Source organism: Labrus mixtus, chromosome 4, assembly GCF_963584025.1.
Source record: "Labrus mixtus chromosome 4, fLabMix1.1, whole genome shotgun sequence".
In the NCBI taxonomy this organism is placed as follows: domain Eukaryota; kingdom Metazoa; phylum Chordata; class Actinopteri; order Labriformes; family Labridae; genus Labrus; species Labrus mixtus.
The window spans coordinates 3,442,702-3,462,806 of record NC_083615.1 but is presented as its reverse complement, the minus strand read 5'-3'; the positions used below and the strand labels follow the sequence as shown (position 1 = coordinate 3,462,806).

Genomic DNA, 20,105 nt, shown 5'->3' with positions numbered 1-20,105 from the left:
CTGTATACCTTATGCAAAAGAGATGTATTGACAACAGAGCTGCCACTATTTCATGAAAACATGAAACAAGTCAGCTATGAAATGAATTCCTCTGGTGGAATTTTACTATAACAAAGTTACTGGATGCTGTTTCTTTCTGACTTTCACAGTTCTCTGCATTGAAAATAAAACAGACATTCAGTGGTTCAGTGACTGCATCTTTTCAGTCTGAGGGTTGAATTATAAATCATGGCTCAATATCTATAAAGGAGGGTGTGTTTTTCTGTGTTCTGCCAGTGTTATAACACTGTACTCATTCATTTTAATTGAATATTTGTGGCTGATCTCAACTGATCAAGGCTGTGGCTCAGTTGGTAGAGTCGGTTGTCTCCTAACCACTGGATGGTCAAGAGGTCGATCCCTAGCTCCTGCGGCAACATGTCCGATGTGTCCTTAGGCAAGACACTTAACCCCAAGTTTGCTCCCGCTGCTTTGTCGGTGGCGTATGAATGTGTATGAATGGGATTAGTTACTTCTGATGGTCACTTTACATAGCAGCCTTGGTCAACAGTGTGTGAATGGGTAGGTGTGACCTGGGTTGTGAAAAGTGCTTTGAGTAGTCAGAAGACTAGAAAAGCGTTATACATGCTGAAGTCCATTTACCATTAATCAAAATTTGGAGCAAACTTATAGAATCTGCTCTTTAGTTTGTGTTACAGATCTAAACAAAGACTAGGTGCCATTTATATTTCTTCTTTAATTGTAATAGCCTACCTCAAGCTTTTTGTTGGCTACCTGTGTATCAGTCACATCTCTGCACTTCAGAAAAAGTTGATCATTTTGTTATGGAGTTCTTAAGATGATTTATACATTTCAGTCAGTCATTGCATGAATGCATGTAATAAACTGAAGTGGCTCATGTCACAGGATATACACGGCAGTAAATAAATAAGACAGGCTAAATAAATGCTTACATGAACATGTATTTTTTCTGCAGTTACGCCTGTAAACCATGCTTGTTTTATTGTACGTCAAACTGCACATCAACCCAGGTGGTTCAGACCAACACTTTGACTATTTTGATGAACATGGCGTGCACATCAAAGTGGGATATTACCCTAACAGCTGTGAGAAACAGAAATCACATGAGCAGAAAACCTTGGGAATTGCTGTTTTCACAAGTTAGCAAAAGCAGTCGGCTTGCTCTGAGGTGGATGATTTGCTGTATCCAGGTGTAGGTGTACAGCAGTTACACTTTGTAGCTGAGCCGCATAAACATGAAAAATGATTTCTCAAAAAGAACTGCTCAAACATTCTATGGGCCAGTTTTTTTTTCTCAGGCACCCATAACACAGTGATGTGTGTGCATTATAGCAGCAGGCAGCTGGGAGCCTGTGGTTGCTGGTGAATATTTGATGAGAGAATGGATCCTCTCCCTAGGCAGGTTGTGCACAGTGTGCATACTCAATGGCACACACAAACGCGCACGCACAGGCACACGCACACGCTTATGTACACACACAGCAGGTGGTACAGTTTCTCTGCTGTACCATGGCTGTACACTCAGCAGTTGCCAGTGAAGGTGATACAGGAGTATACTGCAAATGTCCTGATGAAAAGCACACCAGAAAAGTGATGCCTCTCATCCTCCATGGGCTCCTTCTTAGAAATGAATGTGACACACAGTCATGCACACATGCAAGGTCATCTGCTCTTTTTTTCACTCATACTGTAGCTTTCAAGTGGCAAGTGAGGAATACTAAGAGGGAGTCAAAGAAAAAAGATGGGCTAGAAAATGAGCAATTCTGAGTGCACTTGTCCACCTATTGATATTCAGGAGTACCACTATTTGGAGCATAAAATACCATATAAGGTTTTTTAAAATCCACCTAAAGAACCAACAAACCCACTCTTCATCAAACTGAAAAACACTGACATTCCAAGATCTCGTCGACTTTGAAAACCATCCAAATCATGTACAGAGTAAAAAAAAATCATCAGCTAACCTGATCAGTATCCAAATCTTTTTTTCAGAAGAGGAAAAGTAAGCACAACCTCAGAGGAATATTTATGTGCAAAAAAAACAAGCAGTAAGGACCAACGTGAAACTACACCGTATCACAACAAAGGGGGTTCATTTATGGAACAGCTGTAGTGAAGAAATGAAAACATGTAAAACATTTGGAAAGTTCAAACACATTTGTGAAATTGAGCATTTTTAACAGATATTGAATCAATTACAAAAATTTAACAATTTCAGTTGTATGCTCTACACCATCTACCAACAATGAGTGTCATATATTACTTTTACTATTACTATTACTATATTACAAAATTGAATGCTAATAGAAATCTGGAAGAAAAAAAGAAAAAAACATTACTTTATCTATCTATATATATATATATATATATATATATATATATATATATATATATTAAAGGGCTTAAAAAATTACTAATCCAATTTTTTTAAATATTTGAAATGTAACAACACTGATGTTATATAAATTCAAATCTTAACATTATTGTATTGTCTTTTTTATCCTACAACGATTTTAAATATTCTTCTCCTATGTATTAATTTTAATATCTTATTGCTTTTATGTGTCTTGTTTTATTTTTTCATTTTTACACATATTTTTTTAATTCTTATTGGTGTACATTAGTCTCTCAATGATTTTATCAATGATGTCATAAACTACTTTTTGGTCAATAACCTTTCTGCACTCTTGTAAAGCACTTTGAACTGCAATTGAATTTGTCTGAAAGGTGCTATATGAATAAAGTTTGATTGATTGATTGATTGATGTATCACTTTGGAATTCATCAAAAGGAAAATATTCACGATATGCAAAGTATGTGAGCAATGTTTGCCTCTGACACTGTACACTGGTGAAGCAGGAGCTGGCAGTCTTAAACCTCCTCTTCCTTTACCCCTCTTCAATTATACAGCCGGCTGTCTAGACCTTATCACAGCACCTCTGCAAACATTCTGATGTCCCTTTCCCTGCCGAACATCAAACAACACTGTATACACCAAACGGCAATATTTCTTACAGAGTCTGCACAGCCTCACCACTGATCATGTGCTCTGTTCAGCGGTATAGGGTTAATACATTCTCTCTGTTTCAGTGATTTTCTGCCACACAGTTAGAATTTGTGTTTAGCAGGCTTTCTTACTGGGCCATAAAAAGACAGAGCAACGCCTAGTACACAATGCAGATGTCTGCACTTTACTTTGCCTTTAAATAATTCAGACAGCTAATGGCTACTCGTATTAGATGTGTCTGATTAAAGGATGACAGTGGGGACTTGCCTCTAAAGGCATTTGCCAGATCTAATAAAGGATTATGTAAGCATTAAAGCAGCTGCAGCTCTGCCTATCTTCCTTTTTGCATACCATGCCACTCCTTTCCTGTTCTTGCATCTTGCATTTTTTATCAATTTACTGTGCCTATTTCAATAATCAGACAAGATGCGCTATTATTCCAACCACGTCTTCCTATCTTATCTCTCTCTCTACCATCCTTCTCTCTTTTGCCTTTGCGACGCTGATCAGCATTGATTTCCTGCTCACTGATTTGTAGGATACGTGGGCGTGAACTGTGTTATCCCTAAGAACTCCCCCCTGACATGGCAGTATAGTATAGAGGAAGGGGCTGGCAGGAAAATCAAGATAAGAATAGGGGGAGCAGCGATAAGTGTAATGTCTTGTAAGGCACTGTTCCTTTAAGAGTATTTTTAGTTTGGTGGATAGCAGTGGTCACTGGTCAGGAAAAAAAAAAAAAAAGGCTGGGTGGCATGAGAGACTTGTGCAGCGTTCTGGCGAGATGCTGCGTGAGGAGAGGGAGGAGGCAAAGCACTAACGATGCTCCTTTTAGTGACACACAGCAGACTGCCAAAGGCTGTAACTCTACCTGCGCATCATGCACATTTTAACACAATCAAGTTATCAGACAGTCAATTACACTGTTGTAACATTTATAATGCGTGGCAAGGTAAATGAAGGCTTGAATGTGAAGCAGAATTCAAGAGGGACATACGTTTTCCCATGTCTTCATTTTGTGTCAGGGTCAATCATTTGAAAAAAAAAAAAAGACTGTTTCTTTATATACTTACTAATTTATAGATAAAAACAAGGGTGGATCAAATGACACCAGTCGTCATTTCTGTCAATCTTAATGCAATACTTAAAACCATAACGAGAAAAAAATACATTTTTAATTTTGTCGTTTTGGTGCATTCTTGAGATGAGTGCCGTGAGTCCATAATTTTTCCCCTCCTCAGGGAAGGTTTGTAAATTTAATGACACTGGCAAAGTGTATGTGATCGGGTTACTGTATAGATTACACGGTGACCCTAACAAACACAGGCGGAGAGACCTAGAGACCTAGAGAGGACAGCAAGACAGCTCCATGCAGGTTACAGCTCCAAACTGCTCCGCTTCTGCTCCAGAGAAAACCATGCCGGGGAAAAACTGTTTCGCCTTCCTCAAGGGTCACAAGAGGTGTGTGTGTGTGTGTGTGTGTGTGTGTGTGTTTTTTTTTTTTATTTCCTCTTTTTTCCAATGGCACATGTAAGTGTTTCTTTGGCTGTTGTTGTTGTTGTGAAAGTTGCATTCTCATCTGTGAGAATTTACAGCTCGGGGAGTCAGAAACTGCTAAGGCAGTGTTATGCTTCAGTGTGGTGGCTTAATTAAAATGTGAGCGAGATAAGTACTGCTTCTGAGCTCTGTTTGTTCGAGTGTGTTTGTGTGTGAGAGCGCAAAGAGAGAGAAAGAAATTGGTTGTGTGGGTTCTGGCACCGAGCTCACTGGTGCAGAGGAGAATACAAACGCTGTATGAATGTGATGTCTTTCTAATGGTGCACGCCTGAGTGAGCAGAGAGGCAATGCTGCAGAAAAAGGAAAAACCTCAGAGGCACCTGGTCAACTGTCAGACAAGACGTGACCTCATGTCTATGATAATGTTTGGAAAGAAATAGAAGAAGGGGATAGGTACGGTCTGTCTCTGTTACTTTGTACTGATGTATTTCAGGCTTCTAAAACAGATACATGTAATAAATCTGACACATTTATAAAGTAAAACAACATATTAATGAGCCGATATATCAGCAGCTGAGTCACATCAGCTAACGTTAGCATTTAATCAATTTCTAGCTAATGTTGCCAATTCCTAGATTATTAGATTAGATTAGAAAACTTTATTGATCCCCAGAGGGGAAACCCATTTGTCACCAGGTCGATTCAAACACACAACACGACAGTACGACAGTACATCACAGTACACAACAAGTAAATAAATAACAAACACCACTGAAACCATTTGAATAATAATGCTGAATAATGCTAGTTTAGTTAGCCAAAAACTAGCATAACCAGTTCCTAGCTAACAACACTGTTAACTTGGAATCCATACCTTATTATTAGATCTTAAAATATTTTAAATAGTAATGTCAGCAAGGACATTTTTAATGCCAATGCTAGCTGGTTGTTATGCTAGCTAATACGTTTAAACTGTGTTCAGTTGGATTACGACTGGATGCTGCTCAGGTTTTTTTTTTTTTAACTATCTATTGTCTTTGTAGTTCAATAAGGAAGAAGTAAATAATCCATACTTGTCACATTCCCTACATCTACTATTCTATTCTGCGCCTGAAACACAACATTAGGCTACAACCTTATGACAGCATGTCGATCCCCAAGAGTGACATCGAGGGAATCTGCCACCATGCAAGTGTGGAGTGTTAGTCAAAAGACTTTCAGGTTAAGCTAGACTGCAAACTCAAACTATCAAAGGTCTGCAGGTGTGGATGTTGTTGTGTCTTTAGTTGGACTGCTGACCTGTTCCCCAGCTTTCCCCATCAAGACTTCAGCCGAATATATGCATCATTGAAACACAATTAAGGGATAAATGTTTAAAGGCTTTATATGCAATTTTTTGATCCAGCAGATGTCGCCCTTGAGCACCAGCATGAAACCAAAACAACTTGCGGTGCATTGTTGTGTTAGCATGCTAATGCTAACGACCTTTATTATGCTCGTATCTTCACACTGCATGTAAATTTACCTGAAATGATCGTGATCTAGAAACACAGTTAAGCAGTGAGTACAGTATGTTATTCTTCTTTTCTCTAGTCCCTCAATTAAACAACTTTTATACACGAGGGGAGGAGTCAGCTGGCCGTCCGGGCGATGTAAACAAAGTGAAGATAGGACTCTGAAAACTCTGAAAACATCACAGACAGTGGGACTCGAGTGTTACACCCATTGTAGACAGTCATGACTCACAGAGTTATTTTCAGAGGATATACTTGATTTCATATAAAGTCTTTAAAGACAAGGAAGAGTTAAAATAACAATAAGTATCATTTATATTCATTCATTTATCAGTTGTCTGCTCTACCCGTCCCTTGCTGGGGATTTATGTGTTATTTTAATATGAATGGTGAATGCAGTCAGAAAACAAGCTTTTGGTTCATTACAGTAGGCTTTGTGCCTCTACCAGGACTAAGTAACACACGAGAACAGAAAGCAGAGCGACTGATGCTGTTCTTTTGAAATTCCTGCTGGGAATTCAGTCTGTTTTCTATGGGACCTGCTTGAATGGAGAGGCATTGTAAGAAAAAAAGATTGTTCCCTGGAAAGGCACTTTATCTCGATCCTTGTGTGAATTTACTCGACACGTAGTGGTAAATTCAGACAAAAGAACCCGCAGGTGAAAGACTTTTTTAATATTCAAGCTTTTTCAAGCCCCATGAGCAGCTTGAATTCTAGTCACAAGTCAATAGACGCGGAGACCATCCCCTTTTTATTCTTGGGTCCATCTTTACAAACGAGTGATTCTGTTAAAAGTCCACGATGCTTCAGCTGTGAGAGTGCAGGATTAAAAAGTCTGCTCCAGCATTAAGAGAGTGCGTGGGAGTTTAAAAAAAAAAGGATGGTGACAGTGGAGATTGTGGTTATTGCTTTTAAACTGACAAGCGGGGAGAGATCAAAAAGAAAAGAACATGATGGTCGCGCATCTGGTGATTGCCTGCTGTCTTACACTCTTACATAATACTGTTGACTTGACAAACACAACTCGCTCTCGGTGTAGGATGAAAACTGTTTTTGACATCGATGAAAACAATGAACAGTTTGTTTATGTATCGCCATGTGATTTAAAATAACAGGCCAAAAGAAGTGCCGTTACAAAGCCTATTCTTTTGAAAATACATGGAGTGGTCCTGATTACAAGTGGTGTCATTAGACCTGCATTGAGAAATTATACAATTCCAGAAAAAAAAACCCAAAGAAGAGTATTATATTCTTTTTTTAAGCAGCAGATTGTCAGGATGAGGTAGATTCTAGCAGACTTAGATTACTTAAAGGATTTCCGGCCCATGCAAAGCTACTGCCTATATCCCCAGATGGAGATTGTGCTGATGAACGTTTCCTCTGCCCGTCTGTGTGTGTGTGTGTGTGTGTGTGTGTGTGTGTGTGTGTGTGTGTGTGTGTGTGTGTGTGTGTGTGTGTGTGTGTGTGTGTGTGTGTGTGTGTGTGCGTGTCAGCAGTGAAGCCAAATCTGGCACTTTCCAAAGAGAGACCACAGCGATTCAGCCGCTCGCACATCACGCATGACGTAACTCTTCAACACACGCCCACACACCACTTGCTCTCGGTCCTCCTGCCCACACATCTCACACACACACGCTCCCCCACATACTGAATAGACGTGTATTGATTGCGGTGTGTAAATTTGCACAAGCGTGGGAGACACGTCATTCATTCTTTTGTGAGTTTTGTATCATTCATTTTGGATGTGTCCTCCTCTTATTCTTAAATCACGATTTTCTAAACATCAAGACTGTGTTCTGTGAGGGAGGGATGTGTAAAGCACAATTTTGATGGTACTACCCAGGGCTCTACGATGTGGTATCGTGCTAAAGATACTAATTCATTTGGAGGATCACGGTCGGTCTCGCTTTGTCTCCTCATCTGGCCTGAGAAGGAGGAGAAGCAAAAAGAAGAATGGCAGCAAGTTTTTTTTTTTTTGTCACTCTGACAGTGGCACAAGATAAGATCTCCAAGATTGTCTCCTCACATCACATCTGCCCTGTAGAAAAAAAACTCTTGTTGGAGGACCGCCACAATGAGGAAGAAGAGGGGGGTTGCACTGACTCAAGAGGTGCTTTGTGCCTGTGGGTGTTCAAGTCCTGTTAACATACATCTCCATTTAGTCTTCTATAAAGTATAAAAATGCAACCAACAGCAACAGCCTTTTGATCCAGGCCGGGGAGGAAATGTCTAGACGGACCGGTGTATACACTATAGAATAACTGCTGCACTTAGGAAAGGTTTCTTCTCCAAAATACATCTTTAAATATATGCTAAATAAAAATGTCTTTATTTGGAGACAGTCTTTGCCCACATTTGGCTTTAAGAATGGCTGGAAAAAAACTGGAACCTGTGTGGATTATATCTAGCATATTTGTCATAAATCTTTATGGATGAAGCAATTTGGTTTTCTACATTGATAAAGAAAGATGATTGCTGTATGACAGGCATTTTATGAGGCTCGTTATAAAAAGCTGAGATGAGTCATGCTACTTACAGTGTAAAAATGGAGAGATGGAAGGACATACAATATCTGAGATATGGAAAATTGGAAAAAAAAATGACAGTACTTTTCGTCTGATATTGGATTCAATAAAAAAAAATGTATTCAACCCGCTAGGAACCATTGTTTTGGAGCTATGGTTTGGAGCCGTTTGTGCATTCAAACAATAAAAAAAAAACACAGCAGGAGAGAACAAATAAATGACGCTTCGGAGCTAAGATGCGGAATAACATTTAAAATGTATACTGATATGTTATTAAACTGATACATAATTGTAACAACACATACAGAATAAAATCATAAAAAAGTAAATAGTTCATAATAAAAAATTTATAATAGGATAAAAGATAAATCAATATTATGGGGATAGCAAATGCTAAGCTAACTTTCAATGCTAACCTGGCATTAACCTGTAAAAGATTAGCAAATACATAGATCTGTTTTTTTTTTTAATTCTTAGAGAAAATGCAAGACAGTGTCAACAATCAACCTATTCTCCTTTTTAGTATCTCTGATCCAATATATGTAACTTACTATACAGAAAACACACAAGGTGAATCTCAGTATTGATGTTTGAGTATAGATTGGTTTAGAAAACACCAGATATGGTGTATGATATGTGAAATTGAATACTTCATCTGATTAATAACTGACATTCCCCTGATGGCTCTGCACTCTCGCTGCTAAAATCACATTATCCCTCATACAGTACTCATGATCTACACACTGACATCTCGTATACGGCCTATGTCACTGTCGCAGAGAGAATGTGCAACATATTACGAGGAGGGTAAATCTTAAGGTCTTCGCCCGCCGATCACACGTGACTCCGGGGGAAATAAATCGCCTTGTCCCCTTTAATTTCAATTTCCGTGCGTGATATATATTGTGATCACCTGTCAGATGCGGCGCCTGCGCACTGGAGTGGGAGGCGGAGTGGATGCTGATCGCTCTCTCTCTCTATCTTGCTGCCCCGTGCCCTCCATCCCTCCAGCGATCAGACACGGACGTAGGGGATATCCGAGGAGTTTCGGGTCGAGGATAGGGACACAGATCTGCCGTAGATGAAGGTACAATTTTGCTCCGCTTGCACGGGAATAGCGCGCTTCAGTGTTTGACATTGTGACCATGTAGGGTGAAGGATGCTCGGCTGCAGGATGGGAGGTGGTGGTGGTGGTGGTGGTGGTGGGGGGGAGACACGGGAGTGTATAACAGATGGTATTTCTGTGGATGCCGCCGATGACAGAGCTTCTGATGGGTTTCCTCGTTGATTCTTTGCTGGTTTTAAAACACATCTGGATTGCACAAGATTTGTAATTTTCTACACAGACTTCTGCTCAAGGGCACACAAATAGGTGATAACGTGCTTTTTATTTCCTGCTTTCCCTGTGCTCAGAGCTGTCATCACCTCATACCCTTTGCGGACTTGCATATTATCGTGCTGATGTACGGTCAGGCGTTATGTATGTTGCTTTTTTACATCACGATAAAACGATGTGATGTGGATTGACATCAAATTCTCTTAACTGCTCATTTTGTGAACCAGTGTTTTTCTTTCTTTCTTTTTTTTTTTTTTATGTCGAATGGGTGTAAACGTTAAATTATACAGACAGTTGCTCATCCCAGCACTTGATTTTTTGCTTCTTGTAACGCAAAGTATCAGGTTTTTTGACAGGCCCCCGGATGTGCCTGCAGTTTCTCCAAAGAGAGCGCTAAGCTTTCCCGTGTTTACTCGTCGTGCTGCTGTAAAAAAAAAAAAACCTATCCTGCATGATACTGCTCACTCCTCTACACACTGGGCGAGGAAAACTCGTGCATGCGATCAGCAGAGGATGAGAGGCAAAATAGTAATCCGGTAACCTGTAAGTCCACATTGGATGGGTTATTGTTGTTTGATTTGTAAGTGGCTGTTGAGAGTGTAGCCTCGTATGCCTCCTCCTGTGTTACACTTTGCACCGTATTGTATTGCTGGCTGAAAGCGATCTCTGGGGTTTGTACAGTTAGGCTATATATGCTGTGTGACCAGCAGAGCGGCTCTGACCCTGTCCATGGTGCTGAAAGCAACAGTCGAAGCGAAGTGAATCAAAGTGAGGCTGAATCATTAATGGCTTTTCTGTGTATAGAGGCGACGACTTGCTATGTAAATGATAATCGTTTCTGCTCGGATAAAAGTGAATTATATTTGTAAGGCACTGTGTTGTGTCACAGAGGCATATTAACAGTCTTTTCACTGTTGTTTTTCAGTTCACACAATATATATGCACTGCAGAGTCAAAGCCTCAGTTAGCTATAAACGGTTGCTCTCTCTTAATGGAATTTTTATCACACATTACTTGATAATAATTCTGAGTCAAAATGTTAAATTGGATCAGAGACCCAGCTTTGGAGTGAGAAACAGTCAATGAATGATATAAGGTTTCTTCATCAGTCACACTTTGGTTTTGCTGTTGCTGCATTACTGGAGGGTTTTTTTCCACCACAAAAATATTGGCAGAGAAACTATTCCTTAGTCTTGTATGGTCCTCTTATAATCTAACACGTCCTCTCTTTCTGTTTCTTGTGCATTTTAGGAAGTCTGATGTAGATGCTGAGCCAGAAGAGAGCCCAGGGAGCAGCAGCAGCAGCAGCAGCAGCATCGGGACTGTAGATGCCCTCTCCCCGGCTCCAGCCACAGCCCCCCCTCAGGCCTCTGCAGGAGAGGCAGAACAGAGAGGAGACAGCTCCTGTTCTGACTCAGACAGCCCTGTAGACTCCAGCTCTTGTGAGGAGCAGGAGGAGGAAGAGGAGGGGGAGGAGGAGGAGGAGGAGGGGGAGGAGGAGGAAGACCCCGCCATGTTTTCCTCCAAATTCCTAAGTGGAGCCAACCCCCTAAATGCCGTGTCCTCTGCTGTGAATAAATTTGGATTATTTGGAGATGACGGGGAAGGGGATAAAAATCAGAAATCACCTTCTAAGCAAGGGGTACCGCCACCTGGAGAACAGCAACCAGGAGCAGGCCCTGGCAAAAGCCCTCAACCGCAGCAGGGACCCCAGAAATCTGGCCAGGGCCCCTCTATGCAAAAGAGCCAGCCTCCTCCTAAACAAGGGTCACCACAGCTGCATGGGAATGGACAGGCAGGACCCCCGAACAAGCCTGCCGGGCAACAAGTTGCTCAGAAGGCGGGGACACAGCCTAAGGGCCCACCACAGAACGGTTCACCTAAATCCGGACATCAACAAGAACCTTCAAAGGCACCATCACAACAACAGGTTCCACCTAAGACAGGGATGCAAAAACAAGGGCCTGCAAAGTCTGGCGCGCCAGACCCCACAATGGCTGGGTCGCAAAGAACTGGCACACAGCAAGGGTCACCGAAAGTAGGACAGCAGCAGCAGCAGCAGCAGCAGGGGTCGCCAAGATCTGGACAGCAACAACAGGGTTCCCCTAAAGTAGCCCAGCAACAACAGGGTTCAACAAAGCCAGGACAGCAACAGCAAGGAGTCAGGACTACACCACAGCAGCAGTATTCGGCTAAACCCGGGCCTCAGCAGCAAGGCACTAAGGGACCTGGTACACCTGGTCTGTCTCGGACAGGGTCTTCATCACAGGGGGCGACCAAAGCTGGATCTCAGTCAAAAGCAGCAGCTAAGCCTCTTTGCCCTGTGTGTAAAACAACAGAACTTAATATGCACACCAAGGAACCACAGAACCATAAAACATGCACACAGTGTAAAACGGACGTTTGCAGCTTGTGTGGCTTCAGCCCTCCAGACTCTGATGTAAGTACAGTACATTTTCTTTTTTACTATAGTGTCTTCCAACAGAATTTTGCTTTTTAAAGTATATACATTTGGCTCTTAATTTTATCTTATTTTTAACTGACAATTGGAAACTATTTCACTATGTAAGAAGTGCAATTTGGGAAAGCTCAGTGAGGCTACATCATTTAAATAGACTATGACACTGCACTATATCTATACCACAATATCAGAAATTCTATTTTTCTAGGTAACTATAATTATGTTAAATGAGGAAAATAATATTTTTCTAGACCATTTTTTTTCTTTAACTTTGAGCATCTATATTTTCTAACGGTGAAAATGTATTTCTGTTTTCGTTGTCTTTATAGGGGCGTGAGTGGCTGTGTCTTACTTGCCAGATACAGAGAGCCCAAGGAGCTTCTGAACCAACAGGACCTTCCATAAAAAAGCCCTCGCCCAACAAAGTTTCCCCTGCTCAAAGTCAACCATCTCCTGCTCCATCTGTGACAAAAGAAATGGTGACATCAGGTTCATCTCAGAAAATGCAGTCTGCTTCTGCAAAAGTGCCATCCAAGGGTGAAGTTGCTAAAGGACTAGAGAGTCAAAAACAGGCCAGCCCAGCGTCCATGCAGAAAATGACACCTGAGACTGAGAGAAAATCTGGGTCTCAAAAACCAGAGCAGACTAGTCAAACTGGACGAAAACAAAGCAGTGCAGCTCCAGCTCCCCAGCAGGAGTCAGGAGGTTTATTTGGCTTTGGTGGCTCTAAACCTGTAGCTGCAAAGCCAGAGGAGTCAGTGACTGGAAAGATGTTTGGTTTTGGTTCCTCAATTTTTAGCTCTGCATCTACCTTGATAACCTCGGCTGTTCAGGATGAGCCTAAAACCACACCACCAATTTCTCCCAAAATGCAGTCAACAAAAGAGACCAGACCAACCCCGGTACAAAAGTCAGTTCAAGACAAGAAACAAGAGCAAGTCACCGAAGGGAAATCCAATACAGTAGGACAGGACAAAGTGGCCAATGCTACTAAAGAGACTCCAAAGGCAGCAGCAGCCTCCCAAAATGTCCCTAAACCAGGCCAAGCTTGTCCAATCTGCAAGATGGTGCTCAATAAGGGCTCGAAGGATCCACCCAACTACAACACCTGCACAGATTGTAAAAGTACGGTCTGCAACCAGTGTGGATTTAACCCAATGCCAAATGTTAAAGAGGTAAGACATGGTTGATATTGATCAATACGGTAACAAATGGATAAATGAAGGATTGAATAAAGGGAGGAAGCAATTTTCAAATCTTTGAACTCTAAATATTGACATACATCATCATCTTCTTTATAAATTCTGATGCACATTTCCTTTGCTTCCATAGTTCATAGATAACCAGTCAGCTGGTACAGTCTAATTTGTTACACTATTGCTTATTATCGCTGAGGTGTTCATTACGTAGTAACAGTAAAGTAGTACACAAACAATTCTTGTAAACTAAGGCTTTTGAAGCAGAACAATTCCTTTTGATGTTTAGGGTGGTTCATTATTCTGTTGTTTTTCCAAATGGTTAAAAAATATTTACATGAATACATGTAATTGCTGCAATCATTTCAAGTCACACAGTTTAAGTTCATCTTATGATAAAAGGCATGTTTTGGATTTTTTTTTTTTTAAATGAAATAACTTTAGAGATGAATGTTTTGGGCCAATCCTACGACTATAGCTGACTGAGCTGCAAAGCCATTTTTCTTAGCCTTCTTTTCAATATTCCACTCACAGTTCTCTAGCCTCAAAACAGTCAGGCTGTGTGTCAGACCTTCAGACAGAAAAAAAAAACATCTGCACACGCCTCCTGGGTCATGGTCTTTCCCTTAAGTCCTTTTTGGATAGTAGTAATTATATTTAAAATAATTCATAGTTAGCTAAAAAGCTGTAGGGAAAATACACATACATTTTAACCACATAAACACACAGCACATGGGGATTGTCTTGCAGGGAATACCACATACAGGTTTAATGGATGTGGCTTCTTTCAGGGTATCTGAGACACAAAGGGCCTGACACTTGACTCTTGTAATTCAATGCACAGTTAGTAAGCTAACTTGCCAAGGACAGTAGGGAGGCTACTTGATCAGGTGATAATGCTTGAACTGAAACAGTGGTGAACCAAGATCAGGATTGGTAGATCCATCGGTGCTTCTGAACCCCTCTACATCTGATATTTGAACTTTAATTTGTATAGTGTAAACGCCATTGTAAATACTGTAACTTGGCTTACTTATTTATGAGCTTACCTCAGCAGTTTTAAAATGATCGATTTAGCTCACTGTTTTTTTCTGTTAGGAATACATTTTTACTTTGTGTTTATTATATTTCAAGCTTTCATTTTCACTGTTATTTTTAAACATATGCATGTATAATTTGTTTCTTTGTTTGTGTTTTTAAGGGAAAAGAGTGGCTTTGTCTCAACTGCCAGGTGAAACGGTCTACTGGCGAAATTAAAACTCATCAAGAGAAATCTTTGGTTGACTCATCAATTAAAAAACCTACCCCAGCACAGCCTGTTCTACAGAAGACTTCTGCACCAGGCTCCCCTCAGAGAAAAGTATCCACTCCAGCAGCACAAGTGGTAAAGGCAGAAGCTGCTAAAGGGCCAGAAAGTTTGAAACAAGCTAGCCCAGCTCCTGTTCAGAAAACACCACAAGAGAGCCGGAAGACGGCGCCTCAGAAACAACCAGACCATCCAAGCCAAACCGGACAAAAGCAGGGAAATGTCACTGCAGCTACCCAACAGGAGACAGGCGGGTTCTTTGGTATTGGCAGTCCTAAAAGTCAGAGAGATGCTGCAAAGCCTGCTGAGTCAGTGACTGGGAAAATGTTTGGTTTTGGTTCCTCTATCTTCAGTTCTGCATCCACTATGATTTCCTCGGCAGTTCAAGATGAGCCTAAAACAACCCCACCAATTTCTCCTAAAATCTCTGCTGCAAAGGACTCCAAATCCCCCGCTACTCAGAAATCAGATCAAGAAATAAAAACAGAACAACTCCACCATACCAAGGGACCTTTACCAGCACAACCTAAAGTACAAAAACCTCTTTCAGATCCACCGAAGAAAGATTCAGCCTCCGCTGCAATTTCCATATCAGGCCAGTCTACCTGCCCTCTTTGCAAACTGCAACTCAATATGGGCTCTAAAGAGCCTTCCAACTACAAAACCTGTACAGACTGCAGAAATACTTTCTGTAACCAATGTGGATTTAGTCCCATGCCAAACGTGAAGGAGGTAAGCTCATGGAACTGCTGTTGAATACAGAAAATCTACCTCAACAAGATTATCCCATTCTTTCTTTTTTATTCACTATGTAATACGTTTATTTTTTACAAGTGAATTACATTCCATAGCACAAGAATACTGATCTTAATTCTGCTTATTAACTGTTTGTTTTCATACAGGTGAAGGAGTGGTTATGTCTTAATTGTCAGATGCAGAGAGCACTCGGAGCATCTGAGCCTCCTGGAACTCCCATGATGAAACAACAGGCCTCACCAAACAAAGTCACAGCACCTGCCAAAGACGTACAAAAGGAGACTTGCCAACTAGATAAATCTGAACAGAAAGACATTCCAACACCTTCTGGATCTAAAATAAAAGAGACATCTTTGCCAGGCTCCCCTCAGAGGAAACCCGGAACACCAGCAGAGCAGTCGGTAAAACCTGAAGTCATTAAAAGTGCTGAAAGTCAGAAACAAGTCAGCCCAGCACCTGGTCAGAAAACTATGCAGGAGGGCCGGGTGCCAGATCCTCCGAAACAACCAGACAAGACAAATCCATCTGAACGTAAGCAAAGTAATACTGCCTCGACTAAACAAGAGGGATCTGTAGGCTTCTTTGGATTAAGTGGTCCTAAAGCTCAAACTGATTCTGCAAAGCCTTCAGAATCACTAGGTGGGAAAATGTTTGGATTTGGCTCCTCTATCTTTAGTTCTGCATCAACTATGATGAACTCAGCTGTCCAAGATGATTCCAAAAAGACACCACCTGTTTCTCCCAAGATGCCTGGCACAAAGGCAACAAAATCCCCTCCTGCTCAGAAACAAGAGCAGGAGAAGAAACAAGAGCAAGTGCAACAACCGAAAGCCTCTCCATTACAACAAGCCAAGGTAGAAAAAGCTCCATCAGAACCTCTGAAAGATGTAGCAGCTTTCCCATCTGTTTCCAAGGACGGCCAAACTACTTGTCCACTATGTAAAGTGAAACTCAACATTGGATCCAAGGAGTCTCCCAACTACAACAAATGCACTGAATGCAAGAACACTGTTTGCAACCAATGTGGATTTAATCCAATGCCAAATGTGTCAGAGGTAATTAAAGCAAAGATGTCAATAATTTAAATAATTGCATGAATGTAAAGTCAATGTCAATTAATTTTGCATCATTTCTTTTTTCCAGGTAAAGGAATGGCTATGCCTCAACTGTCAGATGCAGAGAGCTCTTAGGTCTTCTGAACTCACAGCACCTCCAATGAAACCTCATAATTTAGCCAGCAAAAAAAACCCATCTACTGCAGATGAGAAAATAAATATACCTAATCAAAAGGAAACTCTTAAAAAGGAACAGCCAAAATTGGATGAACCTTTAAAAATGGCAGCTCCAGTGGCTGATATGCTTCACAAGAAGGGGAATTCTGCACCAGGGTCTCCTAAGAAAACACAGCCTTCAACAGTATCGTTAGCAAATAAGGCTACAAAAGGATCAGAGGCTGACACACAGGAGAGCCCATCTCAGAAAGCAACTTCCCAGTTAGATGAACTGGGAATAAAACAGAGAAAAGTCGCCCCAGATGCAGGGCAGGAGACAGGAAGCCAACTTAGTATTGGTGGTCCTAAAACAAAGACAGATGGTTCAAAAACAACAGAGTCTGTGACTGGGAAGATGTTTGGCTTTGGGTCTTCCATTTTTAGCTCAGCATCCACTTTGATATCATCCGCGGTTCAGGACGAATCACGCACTACACCACCAAGCCCTCGTAAGATGTCTGCACCAGCACATGTTTCCCGAAAGATGTCCACTGTGCCCCAGATTTCTCCAAAAAGTACACCGTCAGTTTCTCCCAAAATGTCGCCAGCAAGAGAGCCAAAATCTCCAATTCAGAAGCCAGAGCAAGAGAAAAAACCAGTGGAATCCGAACAGAGCAAAAAAGACAAAACTTTATCACAGCCATCAAAAGCAGCAACAACTACCCAAGCACACTCTAATACAACCCAGGACAGCTGTCCCCTGTGTAAGGTTGAGCTGAACTTCGGATCCAAGGCATCTCCCAACTACAACAGCTGCACAGAATGCAAGACCACTGTCTGTGTCCAGTGTGGATTTAACCCAATGCCTATGGGAGAGGTAAATGACATTTTTCACAACATATTGGACCAAAGGTATTATGTCTATATTTACTGCATGCATCTGAAATAAATGTGTGGTAATACGATTTGTAACCTCTTTCAAATGATCTCATTTTCATTTTATTTTCATTTATATTCTATTTTTTTTATAAATGCTCTACTTTTTTATCGATTTCTGCTATTCCACAGTTATACATAACAAGCTGTCTACTGTGTTTTAGGTCAAAGAATGGCTATGTCTGAACTGTCAGATGAAAAGAGCAGTTGAAGCATCTGAGCCTCTGGGGCATCCCACCATAAAGTCTCAAAAATCACCCAGTAAAGTTCCTTCACCTGCTGCTGTCCAATTGAAGGACAATTCCAAACCAACTGTAACGCAAAAGACAGACAGTCCGGATAGTGCTCAACTAAAGAAGGAGACCTCAGAACCAGTGTCAACACAGAGAAAGCAATCTACAGCATCAGCAACTGCTACTTTACCAGTGAAACAAGAAAGTCCAGCAACAGATCATAAAGTACCAGAAGAAAGAACAAAGACAGGTCCAAAGAAGCCACCAGATCAAGAAAGCATAGCTCAGCGCAAACACAGTAATACCACAGCAGGGACGCAGCAAGACTCAGGAGGTCTCTTTGGCTTTGGTGGTCCTAAAACTCAACCTGATGCTGCAAAGCCTGCAGAATCAGTTACTGGGAAGATGTTTGGCTTTGGGTCTTCTATCTTCAGTTCTGCATCTACTTTGATGACCTCAGCAGTTGACCAGCCCAAAACTACTCCACCAGTTTCTCCCAAGATGTCTCCTGCAAAAGATATGAAGTCTCATGATGCTCAGAAGCTTGAGCAACAGAAGAAAGCAGAGCACTCCCTGCAGACCAGTGCAACTCCACCAGGACAGGTCAAAGCTGACAAAGCCCCATCAGCATCTTCAAAGGCTACAGAAGCCTCCCAAGTACCTGTCAAACCAGGCCAGTCTAACTGTCCACTGTGTAAGGCTGAACTCAATACCGGTTCCAAGGATCTACCAAACTATAATACCTGCACTGAATGCAAGAGCACTGTCTGTAACCAATGTGGATTCACCCCAATGCCAACAAGAGAGGTAGGTTAAGGAAAACATAGATACCTTTTGTTAGAAAATAAATTAATACTTTATATACCATAAATGTCTCTATTATCATTGCAGTCAGTGGATTTATATTGTATACTTTTTTTGATATTCATAAGCTTATTACAATTACCTTACTGATCTTTAGTATGGTTTAAATTAATCTGTTATTCTGCATATTCAGATTGTTATGAACTGTTTCTATTTGCAACTCAAAAGCAAAACATAACCATATATATCTGTAATTTTAGGTAAAAGAGTGGCTATGTCTGAACTGTCAGATGAAAAGAGCAGTTGAAGCATCTGAGCCTCTGGGGCATCCCACCATAAAGTCTCAAAAATCACCCAGTAAAGTTCCTTCACCTGCTGCTGTCCAATTGAAGGACAATTCCAAACCAACTGTAACGCAAAAGACAGACAGTCCGGATAGTGCTCAACTAAAGAATGAGACCTCAGAACCAGTGTCACCACAGAGAAAGCAATCTACAGCATCAGCAACTGCTACTTTACCAGTGAAACAAGAAAGTCCAGCAACAGATCATAAAGTACCAGAAGAAAGAACAAAGACAGGTCCAAAGAAGCCACCAGATCAAGAAAGCATAGCTCAGCGCAAACACAGTAATACCACAGCAGGGACGCAGCAAGACTCAGGAGGCCTCTTTGGCTTTGGTGGTCCTAAAACTCAACCTGATGCTGCAAAGCCTGCAGAATCAGTTACTGGGAAGATGTTTGGCTTTGGTTCTTCTATCTTTAGTTCTGCATCTACTTTGATGACCTCAGCAGTTGACCAGCCCAAAACTACTCCACCAGTTTCTCCCAAGATGTCTCCTGCAAAAGATATGAAGTCTCATGATGCTCAGAAGCTTGAGCAACAGAAGAAAGCAGAGCACTCCCTGCAGACCAGTGCAACTCCACCAGGACAGATCAAAGCTGACAAAGCCCCATCAGCATCTTCAAAGGCTACAGAAGCCTCCCAAGTACCTGCCAAACCAGGCCAGTCTAACTGTCCACTGTGTAAGGTTGAACTCAATACCGGTTCCAAGGATCTACCAAACTATAATACCTGCACTGAATGCAAGAGCACTGTCTGTAACCAATGTGGATTCACCCCAATGCCAACAAGAGAGGTAGGTTAAGGAAAACATAGATACCTTTTCTTTCAAAATAAATTAATACTTTATATTACTGATCTTTAGTATGGTTTAAATGAATATGTTATTCTGCATATTCGGATTGTTGTGAACTGTTTCTATTTGCAACTCAAAAGCAACACATAACCATATATCTGTAATTTT

At 41.2% G+C, this 20,105-nt stretch overlaps 2 protein-coding genes across 2 annotated transcripts in view; one reads left to right on the top strand and one right to left on the bottom strand.

Moving 5' to 3' along the window:
- LOC132972409 (isocitrate dehydrogenase [NADP], mitochondrial) overlaps positions 1 to 20,105 on the bottom strand; it is a 375,783-nt gene that overhangs the window by 310,544 nt on the left and 45,134 nt on the right. The window lies entirely within an intron of this gene.
- On the top strand, positions 9,517 to 19,946 carry LOC132973472 (protein piccolo-like). Its single transcript, XM_061036964.1, has 8 exons — positions 9,517 to 9,649; positions 11,150 to 12,338; positions 12,689 to 13,534; positions 14,757 to 15,593; positions 15,764 to 16,672; positions 16,761 to 17,705; positions 17,929 to 18,804; positions 19,062 to 19,946. Exons 2-8 carry the CDS (start codon positions 11,412 to 11,414, stop codon positions 19,944 to 19,946), a joined length of 6,225 nt encoding a protein of 2,074 aa, XP_060892947.1. The 5' UTR covers positions 9,517 to 9,649; positions 11,150 to 11,411.